This window comes from Phascolarctos cinereus, unplaced genomic scaffold (assembly GCF_003287225.1).
Source record: "Phascolarctos cinereus isolate Bilbo 61053 unplaced genomic scaffold, phaCin_HiC Scaffold_8;HRSCAF=390, whole genome shotgun sequence".
Classification (NCBI taxonomy): Eukaryota; Metazoa; Chordata; class Mammalia; order Diprotodontia; family Phascolarctidae; genus Phascolarctos; species Phascolarctos cinereus.
Window position 1 is genome coordinate 2449996 of NW_027556291.1, and position 18633 is coordinate 2468628.

At 55.9% G+C, this 18633-nt stretch overlaps 1 protein-coding gene across 4 annotated transcripts in view; it reads left to right on the forward strand.

Moving 5' to 3' along the window:
• The first annotated feature begins 238 nt into the window (after positions 1-238).
• The window catches only part of DLG3 (discs large MAGUK scaffold protein 3), a 58715-nt gene continuing 40320 nt past the window's right edge, over positions 239-18633 (forward strand). For 3 of the 4 annotated variants that reach the window (XM_020976528.2, XM_020976529.2, XM_020976530.2), the window contains exons 1-10: positions 239-924; positions 3607-3660; positions 3964-4014; positions 4631-4755; positions 5176-5345; positions 5573-5709; positions 6229-6373; positions 6613-6772; positions 9427-9583; positions 9970-10072. In XM_020976528.2, the coding sequence (XP_020832187.1) occupies positions 568-924; positions 3607-3660; positions 3964-4014; positions 4631-4755; positions 5176-5345; positions 5573-5709; positions 6229-6373; positions 6613-6772; positions 9427-9583; positions 9970-10072 (1459 nt within the window). In that variant the 5' untranslated portion in view covers positions 239-567. The remainder of the gene's footprint in view (positions 925-3606; positions 3661-3963; positions 4015-4630; positions 4756-5175; positions 5346-5572; positions 5710-6228; positions 6374-6612; positions 6773-9426; positions 9584-9969; positions 10073-18633) is intronic. The other variant, XM_078147956.1, reaches the window with a different exon arrangement.

Sequence of the window (18633 nt, forward strand, 5' to 3'; positions counted from 1 at the left end):
TGGCGGGTCCTTCTTCCAAGTGGGCTTCCTCCCGAGATTCCAGGAGCTGGGCCTGGAGAGCGAAAGGGGAGGGGGATCCTGGGCAGGGGATGAAGGCGGGGCGGGCGGCTGCCTCTGTCCCTTTAAGGAGCTGCTGTTTAGCATTCCTGCTGCTGCTGCTGCCTCTGCCTGGATCTGCGCGCTGATTGGCTGAGAGCAACTGCTCTGGGAGCCAGGGAGAGATGCTCTTGACTCCACTCGGCTCCATCCTGGGGACCAGAGCAGGCGCGGTTCTCTCAGTAGCCAGCCTTCCCTTCCGCCGGTCCCTCCCCCTAGCCACCTCTGGGCCTGGGCCCAGGAGCCGCCAGGGGCGACACGGAGCCGCCAGCGCCGGAGGGGGAGCCGTGGGGTCGGGGCAGCGTTGGGGCAGAAGCCCCAGGACGTCCGCCCGGCCCCAGGCCCCGCTCAGCCCGAGCTCCCCCCCGGGTGCCCCCTCCTGCCTGGCCGGAGCCCTGTGATTGTGCCCGGGAGCCCAGTGGGGTAGAAGTGGCTGCAGGCTGGGGGAGCCGAGCAGTGGGGGCAAGTGCCATGCACAAACATCACCACTGCTGCGAGTGCCCGGAGTGCTACGAGGCGACTCGCCTGGCTGCTCTCAGGCGCCTCGAGCCACCTGGCTACGGGGACTGGCAGGTGCCTGACCCCTACGGAGGCGGGGGCGGCAATGGGGGCGGCGGGGGATATGGGGGCTATAGCTCCCAGACCCTGCCCTCCCAGGCAGGGGCTGCCCCCACCCCTCGGGCCAAAGCCAAACTCATCCCCACAGGCCGGGATGTGGGGCCTGTGACCCCTAAACCTGGCCCAGGCAAGAGCACCCCCAAACTCAATGGCAGTGGCCCCGGCTGGTGGCCCGAATGCACCTGCACTAACCGCGACTGGTATGAACAGGTATGGACCAGGGGCTAGGGGAGCTTTGGAAGGGGCGCTCAGGGAATTGTGGGGTTGGGGTACTGAAGATGGCAGTGTGAGGGGGACTGGGGCCCAGGCTTTGAAGATTCAGAGAAAATATCGGTGCAACTGGGGAGGAGTGTGTGTGTGTGTACATTTGGGGAGGGTATCAGGGGACCCATGTGTGAGGGTGATAACTGTGGGGGCATATTTCCCAGATTTGGGGCATTAGATTTTTCCTCTATGTATATGTATGTGGGGGGATTGTGTGGGGGATGTATCTTGAGGGGAGAAGTATTGTGGGTTTTTCTGTGTATGTGAGTGAAATCATGTATGTGTATGTGTAGGAGAAAGGGGATTACATGGATTTCCATGTGCCTGTATGTTCATGTCTCTGTATCTAGATGCCTATGAGCTATCTCTGCACAGGTCTCTTTGTGTGTGTGTGTGTGTGTGTGGTGTGTGGTGTGTGTAGATGTGTGGGTGTCTCTGCATGATGTGTTTGTATGAGCTCTTATATCTAAACGTATGTGTCTGCTAGCATGTGGCTGTGTGTGCGGGGGGTGGGGGGGGTGTCTGACTGTTTTGCAGATTGATGGGCAGGGGAGGGACAGGAGGTAAGTGACCCCTCCGGGGCTCAGAGGACAGACTGCTCAGTAGTAATGTCCTGTTGCCTGGACCAGATAGATAGATTCTATTGTCCAAGATGTTCCGGTGGGCCTCCTTGCTGTCTCCTTTGTCTCCAAATAGCAGCTCAGTCTCTGAAGTCGGGGGTGGGGGAAGGACAAGGGCAATGGTGGGGGGCCAATTGGGGCAAGCTTGTTCTTTGGGCACACCGTAGGCAGGGTGCCTAGCCTGAGGCAGAGGGCTAGGAAGATGCCCCAGTGTGGTGGACTGTCGCTCCCTGGGATGCTTCCAGATGGTTTGGAACTGTGCTTCCCTCTACCCCTGCCTTGATACCGCTTGCCAGCTCTCTGGGTGCTGGGCACAACCCCGGTTTCTACTCCCAGCCTAGCCGCCAGCTTAGAAAATGGAAGGAGCATGTGTGTGAGGCAGCAAAATGGAGTCTGGGCCGGCAGAACCAGGGCCCTGGCATGCCATGCATGGTGGGAGGAAGAGGGTGGATGTCCATCTCTGCTGACAGCTCCTGGGCCAAAGACCTCAGAAAGAAGTGAGGAGGGGGACCTCTGGTGGGGTGGGGTGCTGGCTAATGGCTCCCTGAGCTCCAGCCTGATGGCTGTTCATTCTTGGGGGCCCTCTGTCCTCCACGAGGGATGGGAACTCAGAGACGAAGGCGAGCTTCTGCCTAACTGGCCAGCCTGGCCAGCCTGGCCAGCTGTCTTGTTCCCTAGCCTTGCTACTCCAGCCTCCAGCCTCCTATCTTCCTACCTTTGGCCCTTCATCCTCCTCACTTAACCCTTCCATTGCCCTTCAGCCCCTCCTGCCCATGCCATGCCCTGCCTGGAAGCGGCGTGAGCTGGAGAAGGATGCTGGACCTGCCTCTGAGCATTCAGGCCAGGGATTGTGGGAAGGGGTAGATTTGAATCCCCCCCTCCCCAGCCACCCCCAGCCACACATTTAGCCTGAAGCTCAGCTGCAGTGAGAAATGGGGGGATGGACAGTAGCAGGTTAACCTGTCACATCTGACCAGAGACTTGGCAGGGAGGGCATGTTTGCACATATGTGCTCAGGCTACATGTGTGTCTACCTGCCTCTGTACATGTCTATGTGTGTTTCTCTTTCTCTGGATAAATGAGCCTGTGACCTGATGGTGGGCAGTATTAGGAAGCTAAAAGGTTGAGGATAGAGAAGCCACACAGTTCTACAGCTGAAGTGAAGAGCTGGGGAAGAGCTGGGAGCTCACAGTGGTGACCCACAGTGGCAACCCACTCGGATCCCCTTTCAATCTCCACTGAGGCAGAACAGAGTAAAATAAGGGTTCCCCAGTGAGGCCTCCCTCTCTCCCTCCTCTCCCCTCGATCACCCCCTCCAATTTCCTTGGTGACCACACTACTATCCAGCCCGCTGCCTCAGGGGCTACTGGGGCTTCTTTCAATGATGAGAAGTGTGAAGTTGTTAGGACCTGGAGAGAAAGGCTGGGAGGAGGTACGGGGGCGAGAGCTGGCACCAGCGGGGGTGGGGAGCCGACTGTCTGTCTATCCAGGAGGCGTTCTCTGTGTGGTGGCTCTGAAATGGCTCTGTATGGTTTCTGTCTGTCTAGCCATTTCTCAGATGACAAGTTGGGGTTTTGTTCTTTGGGGCATCACTACCAGCTCCCTAGGCTATTCTCCCCTGAAAGATGCTTGAACTTCCTTACCAACAGTGGCTTCTCCCTTGTGTGGGAGTGTGAGCCCTGTCCTATCTTCCCTTTTGCCCTTGCCCTTTCTAGGAAGCAATGCTAAGTGTCTGAGCTGTAGAGAAATCAGTCCAGGGGGTGGGGAATGGGCCGGAGCAGGATTGGACTAGGGGCCTGGATCCCTGCTCTTCAGTGAAGAGGGGTGAGGCTGGGGGGCTGGTTTCCTGAGGGGACACCATGGATAGTTCTGGTGGGGAACAGTGTCTGATATGGGGCCTAGCCTTGGTGGGTCAGGGGACAACTGGCTGGGGCAAAAAGGGCAAAGGGAAAGCCAAGGGTAGGAGGGCTCATTATGTTCTCCTCCCATGCTCTGTCTCTGCCCTCAGGCCAGCCCTGCACCCATCTTGGTGAATGCAGAAACCTTGGAACCCAGTCTTTCGGTGAGTGTGCCTCTCCATTCCAAGCTGAGGATGCTGCTCTGGCCAAGTGCCCTCCTAAACCAGTCCTGCCCCTGACAGGGGTGGACACATGCGAGCACGTGCTGGCGCGCTCTCCAGAGACTACCCCCACCCTCTGAGGGCAGCAGTCCCATCTTTAGGAAGAGGCCCTCCCTGGGGTGGATTTAGGCTCTTCTGCTCTGGGGAGGGGAGGGGAGGTGGGAGGTTGGGAAGGTAGGATGATGGGTGGGTGGGAGGATAGGAGAATAGGAAGGCACTTGAGGAACTGTCTGTGTCTCCCCCCAGGTAAATGGAAGTGATGGGATGTTCAAATATGAGGAGATTGTGTTGGAGCGGGTAAGTCTGCCGGCAGGGAGCAGAGGCAGGGGCAGCAGCCATGACCCACCAGGGGGTTCAGGCCATGTCCATGCTGAAAGGGCTGAAGTAGGTCCACCGGGAAAAGAAGGGGGAAACTGATATGGTACCACAGCGTGAGCCATTGGAGGAGAGCTCCAAGGTGACTCCTGGAAGCAGCACAAAGCTCTCTTTCCAGTCCTCCCCTCCCTATCTCCTTCCTCCAACTCCCCCAAGGAGGACCCAGGAGCCTTCTTGCTTCTCGGCCTTGGGGCCAGGAATCCCACTTCCAGGTGAGAGGAACAGGCTGATTGTCCCCGGAATCCATCTCACACCATTCTCTAAAGGCCATGGAACCAATCTGCCCTCTTGGAAGCCCCCCAGATGCAGTGCACTGGTTGAGGGCAGGGAGCAGAAATGTTTGTGTAGTGTGTATGTGGATGTATGTCTGTCTGCTGCATATCTGGCTATCCCAAGCCCCTCATGCAGCTGAAGTGCCCATTTGACACCTCCCCCCTCACCTTCCTGACTATGAGGAAGGAGGGAAGGGAGAGTTCAGGAAGGCTTTTCTTTACTTCCTACTTGAGCAGATTGGGTTCTCTCTCCCTAACCCCTACAGGGGAACTCAGGCCTGGGCTTCAGCATCGCAGGGGGAATTGACAACCCACATATCCCTGAGGACCCTGGCATCTTCATTACCAAGATCATCCCAGGCGGGGCAGCTGCCATGGATGGGAGGCTAGGGTGAGCTGGGGAGGAGGGGGGGATGGGTGTCAGCAGAGCTATGAGATGTTTGGGGATGGTCCCCCACCCCCTCCCTCCATCCCTCCTCCACCCCCCACTGCCAAGGGAGGCAGGGAGGAGGGGAGGGAGCATGTCCCTCAGTGACTGCACTGACAGTCATCCAGATAGGAGGCAGCATGGTGCAGTGGGCAGAGCCCTGGATAGGGAATCAGAAAACCATGTTTTGGCTCTCCTTCTTAATTTAGCTGTGTGACCTGGGACAAATTGCTTCCCTTCTGAATTTTACCTTCCTCAGCTATAAACGGGAGAATGATGCTTACCTCTCCTAAGGCTTGTGGAGTGGTAGGGCAGAAAGTTCTCTATAGGTGGGGAAGGTGAGGAGGTGACCAGTGATAAAGGGTTCCATGGGGCACTCTGCAGGGTGAACGATTGCGTGTTGAGGGTGAATGAGGTGGATGTCTCGGAGGTTGTCCACAGCAGAGCTGTGGAAGCCCTCAAGGAGGCCGGCCCTGTCGTGCGCCTGGTGGTACGAAGGAGGCAGCCGCCGCCTGAGACGGTAGTGGAGGTCAACTTGCTCAAGGGGCCCAAAGGTGCGTTGACCCCTGTGGACTAGGCTGGGTTAGGGCTTTTCCCTCCACCTGACCTCCCATCTCCAGTAGACTCAGGTTTCACCACCTACTGCTCTGATGGGGGATGCAGGCAAGGGGGATGGGCGGCCTGTAGCTGCCCAGCTGGAAATAAAATCTCTTCCTCTCCCTCCCCACCCCACCCCCTTCCCCCACTTGCTGTGTCTCCTGGCCTTGCTCTCTTGCTCCAGGCTTGGGCTTTAGCATTGCAGGTGGTATTGGGAACCAGCACATCCCTGGAGATAATAGTATTTACATCACAAAAATCATTGAGGGAGGTGCTGCCCAGAAGGATGGACGACTGCAGATTGGGGACCGGCTGCTGGCGGTGAGACCCTGCCCCCTCTTCTCAAGGACATGGGAGGGAAGGGGTGGTGATTGCTGGCCTCTCTATTGTTTTAATGGGGGAATTATCTGGTACAGTGGAGAGAGTCTTCCTATCCAAGAACTCCATCAAGGGTGTTTGGGGGGGCTCAATTGTCTAAGGGCCCCCTGCTTACCCGTCCACTGCCAAGACTTTTAGTTGGTCACAGGATCGTAATAGATTTTGGGTTAGGAGAAACCTCAGAGCCCATGGAGTCCCTAATGTCCCTGCTTCCTAAGCTTAAGTCCCGCCTTTCAGAAGCCATACTCAATGGCTAGATACCAGGAATACTCCTTCTCCAGCCCAGTCACATGGGAGCTGATCCATCCCGTTCACCAGCTCCCTGAAAATGAGAAGAGTCAACTCATAGCTGCCATTATACTCCCTTCACCTCTATGAAGAGCCACACCTCCTTGGGCCCTCTACCCTGCAGAGGCCAGGCCCCCCCCCAATGTGCCAGCCTTCCTCCCTCTGCCCACGCAGGTGAACAATACCAACCTGCAGGACGTACGGCATGAGGAAGCTGTGGCATCCCTGAAAAACACATCGGACATGGTCTATCTAAAGGTGGCCAAGCCAGGCAGCGTGCACCTCAATGACATGTATGCAGCACCTGACTACGCTAGCAGTACGTACCCACCTGGCCTTCAGCCCTTGACTCGAGCTGCTAGGCCTCAGCCCCATAGCAAAGCATATTTCCCTCTCTTTGATTTGCAATCTGAGGAGGTCAGCAGGTCAGAGCTTCAAAAGATCCTGGGCCTTGGGTAGGGGGATGGAGAAAGCTGAAGAATCCTGAGGCTGAGGGTTGAGGGAGGCTGCTGGAGAGGATTGCAGCCCTTGACTCTTTTCTCCCTTCCCCTACTCCAGCTTTCTCTGCCTTGGCTGACAGCCACATAAGCCATAACTCCAGCCTGGGCTATCTAGGGGCTGTGGAGAGCAAGGTCAGCTATCCTGCTCCTTCACAGGCTCCCCCAGCCCGCTACTCTCCCATCCCTCGGCACATGTTGGGTGAGGAGGACTTCACCAGGTAAGAACCTCAGGGACCCATCCTCCCTTGGGTGAGTGGGGAGTGCTGCAGAGCCTAGGATGCCAGAGTCTAGTGGGGGCAACCGCTTGTTTGTAGATCGAAGACAGAGTTTAGGTGGGCCCCTGTCCCCTCCCCCCTTCCCCTTCCTCCCTGTTCCTCCTTTTCCCGTAGTCCTATCCCTCCTCTTTCTTTGTCTGCCCTTTCATCCCTCTGGTTCCTGGATGCTCTCCTAGACCGTCTCATGGTTCTCTCTTCTATCCCTCCTTTTCTCTCTCCCTTTCCCCCCTTTTGTTCATCTCTCTTCTTTCTCTGTTCTCTCCCTGACCCCCTTCCCTCTCCCTTTTCTTTTTTTCTTAGTAGAGTGTCAGATTTGGCGGGGAAGGCCTACTTCCCCCTTGGTAACTGTATGGCCTTGGGCAAGCGTCTCCTGTTTTGTGTGCTTTAGCTTCATCTGCTGCCAAATCAGGGCTTGAACTAGTTCGAGCCCAGACAACCCTAGGATCCAGTGACCTTCGTGATGGTTCTCTGTCCCACCCTTCAAGGACAAAGTGTGAAGTGGCTGGCAGGGTGCCCTTCTGTGCACAGCCAGAATTGGGGGCGGGGGGAGCTTGGCCATGGGGAGAGCACCCTCCTATAGAAGGTTAAAGGCAGGGTTTGCTGGGCAATCACAAAATCAATAAATTCATTGAATGTTAGGATTAGGTCTCAGAGGCCTCGAACCCTTCGGCACTCGTGGGAGGGGGGGCGTCACTGAATGCTGAGGTGGCAGGTGGGCCTCATGCTCCGCATTCATTTCAGGGCCCCCTTCCAGGTAATGTCAAGATGGCCCTCGGGGCCTCCATTTCCCCAATGTCAAGGTGGTGGATGGAGCTTCGAGCTCTGTGGTAGCTTTGCGCCCTCTGCCTCCCCCATCTCCCGGCTGAGGAGGCATTGAGCCTGGAGCCTCGAGGCAGGAAGGCCCCCCTCCCACCCAGAAGGTGGCCATGCCCTCGGAGACAGTTCCAGGCACCTTTTCCCACCGGAGGCACACTGAGGCAGGGCAAGGGCCCAGTCACATGCCCAGAGGCAGCTCCTGCTGAGGCGGGCCCAGGGGCCCAGACCCGGCTTGGGGCCTAGTGGAAGCAGCTCTTGCCCGGGCCATGCGTGGAGGCCCAATGCCACCGAGGGAGGAGCTAGACAAAGAAGCCGCGCCGTGGGGGCCTGGGAGCCGGTATGGAGCTTCTCGGTGGCGGCCCGGCCTTGGCAGCCCGGCTGGAAGGATGAGGACGAGGAGGAGGAGGAAGAGAAGGAGGAAGAGAAGGAAGAGGACTAGCACGAGAACGATGAGGAGGAGGAAGAGTGCCAAAGGCAGCAAGCAGCAGCTCGGGGACCAGTACGACCAGGATGCTGAGGACGAGGAGGAGGAGGAGGAGGAGGAGGACCAGGAAGACGAGGACGAGGACATCCAACGGGACGAGGAGGAGCTGCAGCAGCCGAGCAGCCACCTGGGGAGGAGGAGGAGGATGAAGAAGAAGAAGAAGTGGAGGAGAAGGAGGAGGGGGCTTGGCCAGAAAGTCAGGGGAGCCTCCTGCTCCGCTCGCCCAGCTGAGTGCCCTCGGAGAGCCCCATGGGGGGGCGCCTCAGCCTCAGGCGCTGCCTCCGCCCCTCCCCCCTTCCTTCCCCCCACCACTCCCCGGCCTGGCCCGTGCTTTCCCCGAGGCCCCAAGGGGACTCCAGGTAGGAGGGATCTGGACGCCTCCACTGACCGCCAGACTCCCCAAAGAAGCTTCCCTTCCCTCCTCCCCTCCCCCACTGAGGCCCTGTCCAGGGGCCCGAGTTTCCTCCTCGGCCAAACAAGGGCCTAGGACTCAGGATGTCTAAATGCCCCCAGCCTCCAATCCTTGGACTTTTTGGGCGCTGGAGGCAGGGGAGGAGCAGGGAGAGCCTCAGCTCCTCCCAGCAACCAAGTACTGGTCTCTGGGTGGAATGGGAGATTGACTGCTTAGAGCTTCCCAGCGATCTCCATGGGCAGAGAAAAGTTGGGCTTGCCCAGCCGTTTTTCATAGGGCCTTCCAAAGCCATTAGTGTTTCTGGGGTTTGTTCGGTTTGCCCCCTTCCCACATTCGATAGGGAATTCCTCCTGGAGACATTCAAACACTTCTTTCTTTTCTGGCTCCCTGCCTAAAACAAACACACAAACACGCTGACCCAAAGCAGGGGCATGGCAGCTCTGATGTGCATAGAGCTCAGGTCACAGGCTGGAGAGAACCTTAGAAATCATCTGGTTCTACCCCGACCAGTGTGTAGTTGCTTGGGGGAGGGTGCTGGGAGGGGTTTCAGTTCATTAGAACATCTCTTAATATAAAAGCTCCTGTACGTCTTCCCTTCCACAATACCCCAGCTTCCAAAACTTATCGCTTTCCCGCCCCCGCCCCCCTCCTGGGCACATCAATGTGCTGAGAAGTGAGATCCCGAAGACACTGAGGTTGGGGTGTGTGTGGGGGTCTCAGTGGAGTGGTCAAGCAGCATTTGGAGGGAGATGGACTAGGAAAAGGCCAGCAGCTTTGTGGGGGTGCAGATGTACACTTGCAGAAGGCCGCCTGAAGCCCCCCACCCCACCCCGGGGCCAGGGCTTTTGCCCACCTTACCCTGATCCCTATGTTCCTTCCCACCAGAGAGCCCCGGAAGATTGTTTTGCACAAGGGCTCCACAGGCCTGGGCTTCAACATTGTAGGTGGAGAAGATGGAGAGGGCATTTTTGTCTCCTTCATCCTGGCTGGAGGCCCGGCTGACCTGAGTGGGGAGCTGCGCCGAGGAGACCGGATTCTCTCCGTAAGTGGGCAGAGGAATGATGGGAGTGTTGTCCAGGAAGGAATGTCTCTGAGATGGGGATGGGAGCTTGGCCTGAAAGCCCTGGAGAAGGTAGCTTCTTGATCATTGGGGGGCGGGGGGGGGCCCGGAGAGAGGCCCAGAACCAAGGTAGGGGCGCGTCCCTAGACTAGTTGGGTTTTCCTCTGGTTAGGGGGATCTGAACACTGTGTGTGTGTGTGTGGGGGGCCACCTTTGCCCTGGGGAGGCGAGGTGGAGGATGCTGGGCCATGGCTTCCAAAGAGCCTCAGAGTTCCAGGGGACCAACCATCCTCCTCTTCCTTGACCTCGGGGACCAGAGGGCATGATGGGGGGGGGCAGGTCGGTTCATCGCTGCTCTTTCTGGGCAGGTGAATGGTGTGAACCTGAGAAATGCCACCCATGAGCAGGCCGCAGCGGCCCTGAAGCGGGCAGGACAGTCGGTCACCATTGTGGCCCAATACAGACCGGAAGGTAGGAGGCCCGAGGGCCGCCCGCCCCCCTCCCTCTCCCTCTCCCTCTCGGCGTCCCCGATGGCCAGCGCCGTCCGGGGCTACTTGGGGGGACCCCCATGGCGGGCCGGAGGGGCCTCTAGGGGGAGATGCTCCCCCTGGATGCAGGGGCCTGCGTGGGGCTCCTCTTGGAAGGAGGCTTTGTGGGACGCTGGGCGCTTCAGCCTCTCCCGCTCTCTTTGTGCTAGCCCGGGGGGTGGGGCTGCTTATGCAAATGAGCCCAGGGGGCCGGGCCGGCTAGGGGCCGCCCGAGGCCCAGGTGCCCCCGAGGTGAGCCTCGGGGCGGGTGGGCGGGCCCGCGGGCGCCGATTGGCAGGGGCGGGGCGGCCTCGGGCGCATCCCCGCCCCCTGACCCGGGCGGGGCGGGCCCGGCCCCACCCCCACCCCCACCCCCTCGCGCTGCCTCCACCGGCTCCTCCTCCTCCTGCTGCTCCCCCTCCCGCGCGCCCCGCTTTGTGTCCCCGGCCTCCCGCGCGGGACGGACGGACAGAGAGAAGGAGGGCTGGCCCGAGCGTCGGCCGCTTCCCCAGCTCGAGGCCCTGGGTCCCTCACCGGGTGAGCTGGAAGGTGGGGTGGGCCGAGAGTCGGAGACCTCAGTTTCCCCGCCGGGCGTCCCTACCCGCTGCTTCCGCCGCTGCCTGGCCCTGGGGGGAGGGGGGAGACGCAAGGAGGGGAAGAAGGAACTGCTGGGGAGTGGGGCGTCCGCTTTCGCACCCCAGCCCCAATTTGGGGCGGCCCCCACCACTGCAGCCTGTCTTCCCGCTCCTCGGGGGTCCTCCGCGCCCCACCCCCAACTTGTGCCTCGATTCCCCAGCCTGATGGTTTTGGTAAAGAGGGGGCAGCTGTGGCTCTGCCTCTGACCCACCCCCCACCCCCACTCCCGTTGTGCGCTGGCTTTTGCCTTTGGAAGCCCATTGGTTTTGTTCAGGGCCTGTCCCTGCAGCTCCCCCCTCCCCACTAAGTAGCCCCCCGGGGGATTCCTCAGCCTTTGGGCTCCCCCCGGGGGTGCAGCAGGGCGGGCCCTCTGGGGCTGTCCCCAAGTTGCTTGTTGGAGGAAGACTTGACCGGGATGCGGGACTCGCTCCCATCCCGGTGACTCTCCCACTTGGGAGGGTGGGTCCTGGCGGCACCTGGAAGACCCGGAGAAGGAGGGTGGCCTTTATCTATCTGCAAAGTGGCTGCTGCCCTTAGGCCTTTGCCTCGCCTGGGGCTGGGAGCCTGGGGCTTTCCTCTGGCCCTGGCAGGAGGGGGGCAAGCTTTGTCGTTCCTTGCTGGGGTGGAGGCTGGCCTCTGGCCTTGGTTAACAGGTGGCCATTACGCATCTAAATGCTGCACCTTTCCAAACCTTCGCCTGTGCCACGGAAATGGTCCGGGAAGCCAGCTAGTTTTCCCATTTGCTCCTGTGCCCCTGGTGGTGAGCAGCTGGGAAGCGGTGGCCCACACCTACAGGACAGCTTGCTTTCTGATTCTCCAGCCCAGGAGGCCCTTTCGCCTCCTCCCACTCCCTGTGCTGCCTCTCCCATGGTAAATACTGTTGGTTCCTTCGTCTCCATCCTGGGTTAGGCCTTCATTGCCCTTCCCTTTCGCTCGTTGAGGTGCAGAGAGGGAGAGCTGAAGGAGCGGGAGGTCAGCCGTTGACTCCTTGATGGGGGAAGGTGACCCAGGCAAGCACATGTGAGTAAGCTGCAGGCCTGGATCCCACCTGAAGACCATCACTCCCAATCCCTCAGCTGGGGAAAGAAATTTGGGAGGCCCAGCTGAGGGAGGAAGTGAACAGATGTCAGAAAAAGTAGCAAAGGGCTGGAACTCTCCAGAGGAAAAATGAACAGGAATGATGCACGTTTGCCTCTGTTGAAAGCTCAGCCAGCCAGGGACGGGATGGGGAAGCCACAGCTAGAAAGGGCCATAGCTACCGGAGCATTCCAGTTCTCATATCACATTGTGGCCAGATTCCTCTTAATGTACAGCTCTGATCATGGCATTCCACTGCTCAGACATTGGCAGTGGAGAGCCACTGCCTCCCAGGGGTGGCCCAGGCTTCTGGCTCTAGTGCTGGCAGGGGAGTCCGAGGAGGTGGTCTGGAATCTCTGCCACTTACTGGCTGTGTGACCTTGCCTAAGTCCTTTCCCCTCCCAGGGCATCAAGTTCCGTTAACATTAACGTGACAGCTTTCTGCTGGGTGACCACTGAAGTCCTACCTGCCTCCATTTTCTGAGCCCCAGCCTTCCTCCTGTAAGCTTACTCTTCCTTCCTACGTGTATACCTTATGCTCCAGCTACATTGGATTACTCTGTTCCCTGAATAGCCCTTGTGCATCCTTGTCTTCACACAGGCTCTCCCCTCCTCCCTAGGAGGGAACCCTTAAAGGCCCAGCTTTGAGGCTACCTCGTCCTGGAAGGCCCCCCCTTCCCCTCTTTGTCCCCCCCCCAAAGGTAATGCGTTTCTGCAGGTGACACAAGGCTTTGTGGGCATCCATCTTTGTTGCCTGAGTGCTAGGCTTTCCACTCCTGGCACTGGGGAGGTGTTTGGTCAGTGGAACCTGAGTGGTTGTGCCAGCTGCAGGTTTGTACCCATGCTGGATCCAGGTGTCTGGAGCCCTCTTTGCTTGCTGAGCATACCTCTGAGATTCTTTTAGCTGTTGAGGTTTGCTCAACCAGGCTTCTGCCCCTGAGGGTTTAGTTGGGAGCCTCTTCTTCAGGGCAGCTGCCAGCATATTATTATTTTTTCCTTTTGTTTGATGCCTCCCCTGGGACCCCAACATGAAAAAAAATCCTCTTTCTTCAATCTGTGGGAGGATAGCCCCGAGGGACTGACTCCTCCACCCCCCAACACACACATAGAGGCTGAATCCTTTTTTCATAGATGCTAATTTGGTTTTTTTAATCAAGGATTTTTGTTAATCCTTTCACAGAAGTTGTAAAGGGCAATTATTGTGGGTGTTTGCTAAGGAAATTAATACAAATAAGATCTCTTGGCAGAACAGACAGCTATGCTGTCTGCATCTTTGGTCCATCCAGGTTGTTTCTTAGGTGGCATGTCTGAGCAGGAATGATCTTAGAAATGAGCCCATGAGGAAACTGAGGCCCTGAGAGACTGTGATCCAGATTTGAACCCTGACCTTTGGAATCCACTCTGCTGCCCTCCAAAGAGCTTCACTGACTGCTTGCCAGTGGCCCAGGGGTCACAGGTTTATAGTGTCCAGAGATTTTGAGCTCAGAGGGCCGTTGTTTTGCACAGTGGGAAGCTAAGGCCCAGGAAGGGAGAGCTTTGAAAGGATCACGGGATGTTGGAGCTTAAAAGGGATCTGTGAATCCAATGCCCTCATTTTATGTTATTTTTTTAAAATTTGATTTGCTTTCCCACTTATTTTACAGTTGAGGAAACAGAGGCCCAGAAAGAGAAAGGGGCTTGTCCAAGGTCAGGCAGGTCCTTGGTGGAGATGGATCATTTATCTGGGATTAGGCAACAGGTCTCCCTCCTTCTGCTCCTTAGGGACTTGAACCCAGAGACTTTTAGCCGATCTGGAAGCTTCCCTCCAGATCTAACATTTTGGAATAAAAGTTGGCACCTGCCCATGTACATACCACATAGATACTTCACATATATCCATGTATGTGAAAGGGTAAAAAAAAACACCCACAATAACAACAGAAAACAGGAAAGATCCCACAAAAGAAAGTGGGGAACAATTACCCTTCTAAAATATTACTATATTGCTCTTTGCAGGTAAGTGAAGTTTAAGAATATAGTCCTTTAGCACCCCCCGGCCTCCTTTGGGCCAAAGCACTGCCTTCCATAGCACTGCTCAGGCTGTGGCATCGATGGGCAAAAAAGAGGGGGGAGGGGGAGGAACGAGAAAGGAGGAGGGGAACTGCAAGAGGAGTGGGGTGTGTTTATGTGGTAAGAAGAGCAGTGATGGTGGACGGGGCCTAAGTGGTCCTGAGGCCCCGGGAAAGTGTGGCAAGGGCAGGACAGAAGTGAGACTTGCACACATTGAATCCTCTCTGAAAGGGCATGTGTTCTTCTCAGAGCTACCTTGGGGCTTGCCTCCTCCTTTTCTAACGGCTGGGGCGGGGGGGTCGGGTCGGGTCAGGTCTGTCGTCCAAGAGAGAATGGCCTTCTCCAGGAACACCTTGGTTCTCACTTGGCTTTGGGTTTGTAGTTTTCCCCATGTTGGGTTTCTTACAACTATGGAGATTTTCTGGAAAATTCACAACTCCGAATTCCAATGCAAGCCAGAAATTGGTCACTTAAGTAAACCAGGAAATGCTCTTTTATGACTAGCACTCTGAACTGGAATGTAAAGTCCAGGCAGGCGGGGGCGGGATGACAGGGGAGAATTGGGCTGGGAGAGCTGGGGTTCAGTGCTGGCGGCCCCCCCCTTTAGGTTAGATCAGAGGTTCTTAACCTGGGGTCCATAGACTCATGGATATACTAGGGGAGGGGGCCCATGAATTTGGATGGGAAAAAAATGTATCTTTATTTTCATTCAACTCTAACTGTAACTTAGCGGTTCCTTTAATCATTTAAATCTGATAAGGGGTCTGTAGGTTCCTCGACAGTGTCAGAGGGGACCACGACCCAAACAAGGTTAAGAAACCATGTGTTAGGTGAGGATGTGAGGCCAGCTGCCTGCCCTTTCTCATAGTGTCTTCTGAGATTGAAAGACAAGAAAGCCTCTGTGAAAGAGGTGGGGGGGAGGGCGAGACAAGGGATGGAGGATGAGGGGCTGGGAGGCTTATCTTCCTTGTCCCAAACTTACCTGGGGCTAGAAGACGGAAACTTAAGGAATATCTGCTTCCATACCAGATGGAATAGGACCAGAATGAACTCTGCCCCTTTTATTGGGCACAGTGTCTGCCTGGGTCCTGGTGGGAGTCATAAAGGAAGGGATTTGGCAACCCTCTCTGACCTGAAGGTACTTGTGGTCTGATACCAACAAGTGCCAGGAAGAAGTGGCTGTTATGTGTGGGGGGAAGAGAGAAAGACAGAGAGTGGAGGGGGTGGGGAGAGAGAGAAAAAATAGGGAGAGACAGGAAGGAGAGAGGGAGAGACAGAAGGGAGGGAGAAAAGGAGGGAAGGGAGACAGAGACAAAAAGAGGACAGAAAAGGAGGGAAGGGAGAGAGAGAAGGGAGAGTCATTAGAGAAGTGCCTGGCACAAAGGCCAGCCAAGGGGCCAGGGAGTCAGCCTGGTATCCCAGGCAGGCTGAGGACACCGAGGATTTGTTTGCTTGGCTTCAGGGTATGCAAGTGTGGCTTGCGTTTCCGTAACCACAGTAAGGCCTCATGGCTGTTTTAGGTGCCTGCTATCATCTGTCCCCGAAAGAGAAAGGGCATTTGTTCATCTAGCTTGGCTTTTCCTCAGTCCTGGTTTGATTCCAAGGCAGCTATGGGAAAGCCCAGGACTCAGTAGCTCAGTGGCCTTAAACAAGTCATTTAGCCTCTGAACCTCAGTTGACCCTCCCCATGTTTCCGTTCTTGAGAGTTGAGGGTATTATGGTCCCCTTAGTCCCCAGGCATTGGGGCGTCAGGGTCATTCTTGATTCTCAGCTGGAGATCCAGCTCTCATGGCCCCACGTCGCCACACCATCTTTTGTGGTGCGCTCATGCTGTGGCTGGCCTAGTTCAGGTCCCCAACCTCTTAACTGGCCCTTTCTACCAGCCCCTTAATTGATGTCCCTGCCTTCTGTCTCTTCCTTCTCAGTCCAGTCTCCATACGATGTCAAAGTAACCTTGCTAAGGCACAGGGCTGACCAGATTTTACCACCACCCCCTCCCCCCAAAAAGAAGACCCTTCTGTGCTCCCAGTTGTCTTAAGTATAAAAGACAAACTCCTCATCCCGGCATTCTGTAAAAAGGTTTCGATAACTTTGCTTTACTACAACAGATGCTTCCTTCTAGACACCTCAAGACCTCTCTGCTCAAGGTGCATTTTCTGCAAAAAGGGAAGCCGTCTCCCATGCTGGGAGGTGGAGGCTGGATCTTGTCCCCTCCTGCCTTTCCAGACTTACTTCAGGTGCTCCCCTCCAAGCAGCCTGATCTCCTGTGCCTGACCACAGGCTCTCTTCCAGCCTCTGCTCCAGGGCCTCTGCCTCAGGAAGGCCTTCCCTGTCCGCCCAGCCCAGCTTCTTAGTGTACCTGCCTTCGTCGAGCACCTTCTTCGCTTAGTTCTCTATGTGTTCTATCTCCCTTGAGAAGAGACTGCCTTTTCGTGTCTGAGTGCCTTCCACAGTTGTTGAATTGAGGGTCTCGCATGAGCTGATCCCCAAGATCCTTTCCAAGTTGGCTCAAACCTGGAGCCAGGCCACTGTGCCAGTCCCCTGGGCAATCAGAAGGCAGCCATGGATGTTTGGAGGCGAGCAAGCAGTCTTCCCTTCTGTGTTAAAGGACCTTGGGCCTTGGAAGAGCTACCACTTTAGAAACAACCTAATCCCTTTTCATGTTTATCCTTGGTCAGGTAGCTAAAGAAAGGGCTGGCCCCAGGAAAGCTGTTTGGCTCTCCGCAGGTCACTTTGCCTCTCAGAGACTGAGTTTGGAGAAAGTTGCTAATCTGCGTTGGGGGAAGGAATGTCCTCCCTGGGAGTTCCCTGTACTGATGAAATCGCTAGTCTTGACCCAACAAGTCTGTCTTGACTCTGTGCACGTATTGAATCAGGAGGGCAAAGGCCAGTGTTTGTTTTTTCCTCCCTAGAACCTTCCATTGTGCAGTCCCTCCCCACCCCATGCTTGCTGAGCCAGGGAAGGCCTGAGGGAGGGCCCTTGTCACTTGGGGCTGTGCTCCCTCAAAGGCCTTTTGACTCTGCCGGGACTTAGCGTTGCCTCGGATTAAACTTTGGTCTTAAATTCCACAATGAAGGCAATTGTTGCTCTGACTGAGAGGGAGCTAGGGGCGGGGGAATTTTTGGTGCTTGAAGTTCACAGCTGTTTAGTGAGCTTCTGTGGACAGACCCAGCTTTCTGCTCGATCCTTGCATGAATCTCGAAGCTACCTGTGCTGAGGGGCTTTCCTCCCTACCTATGTCCTTGCCCAGGGGTGGGGGGCCTCGAGGCTGGTAGTCCCTGAAATTAGCCCAGTAGGGTACCATGCTGCTTGGTGCCGTAGAAAAGGAAAGCAGCATTCTTGGGCTAGAGTTCTCTTTGTCTCAAGAGGAATCCTTGAAGTGTTCCTTTGGGATGATTTGCACTGTGGGCCCCAAGAGCTCTCCCCAGGTCCTGCAGTCCTGCTTTCTAGGGCCCTTTTCCAGAAGTGGGGTCTCACTTGGAGCAAAGCTTCAGTCTAATGGAGATTGAGGGAATTTGAAATTGAAGGATTGTAGATTGCAGAGGTTCTAATTCAACACGTGCTGAGACATAGAAGTACATTAACGGAAGCTAGGCTGCCTTGCTGTGAAGCCGGGTGCAATAATGTGTTAAGTAGGACAAGCTGTTCTGAACCGGGATGCCCCATGAGCTGGAAAGTGGCCAGAATTGTCCTTTCTGTTCTTGTCTCACTCCCTGGAGCTAGGGACCTTGGTCTGAAGGGGTCCTTGGGGTCTTAGGGTGCTTCTGTCGTAGGGGTGGGGAAGGAGCCTGGGCGTCAACAGGCACAAAGGTTTGGCTCATTTTGACATTCAGAATCACTGTGTTAGAGCTGGCACAGGGACCTGAGAAAGCATCTGATCTGACCCTTTCACTTCACAGACGAGTAAACTGAGGCCAGGATGCTGGAAGGCACCATGTCCCCCTGTCTTCACAGTGACTGTCAGGCCACAGGTCTTGAATCTCCTGCCCTCTCTTACCTTCCTCCAAGAGGCATGGGCTTAGGGTCAGGAACCCTGGGCTTCAAAGCAGGCCTTTGGTGACCCTGGACAAGTCATCCATTCAACAGATATTTATTAAGCATCTACTACTTTGTATTTCTGTGCTAAGTGCTGAGAATGTAGGAAAAAACCTCAAGCAACCCCTGCCTTGCAGAGGCTTCCGTTGAGATGGGGGTATAGTAAATAATCCTAGTTCTCGCTGCTGTAGTTTACGTACATGCTCATGTGATCCTCCGGATAAAGAAGTCAAGGCATAGAGACCTTAAATGACGTGTGTAGGGATGGGTTTGAACCCAAGTCTTCTGGACTCTAAGTCTCCTATTCTAGCCACTGGGCCACATTGCCTTCCAGGTTGGCCTTGCTGAGCCTGTGTGAGACATAGAGGCCAGACAAATGGCCAAAAGACAGGACAGCCAGATTCCCCAATGATAGCTCTTCCAAGCATGACATGAGATTCAAGCATGGGCTGGGTTGGCTGGGTTTTTTTCTTTACCATTCTACTGGTGGAATGCTTTAAAAATTTTTTTAATTTAATATAAAAACAAATAAAGTGAGCATTTCCATATGCAAAGTATATCAGATGATGAAGATTGCAAAAGAAGCTACAAATCTTTATCACACAGCTTGCTTTTCTTTTTAATTATATGATAAATTCTGTTACTCTCAGAGCCATTCTGTTCATCTGTTTCCTTCTGAACTTTTTTCTGTTCTTTCTATGCATTTT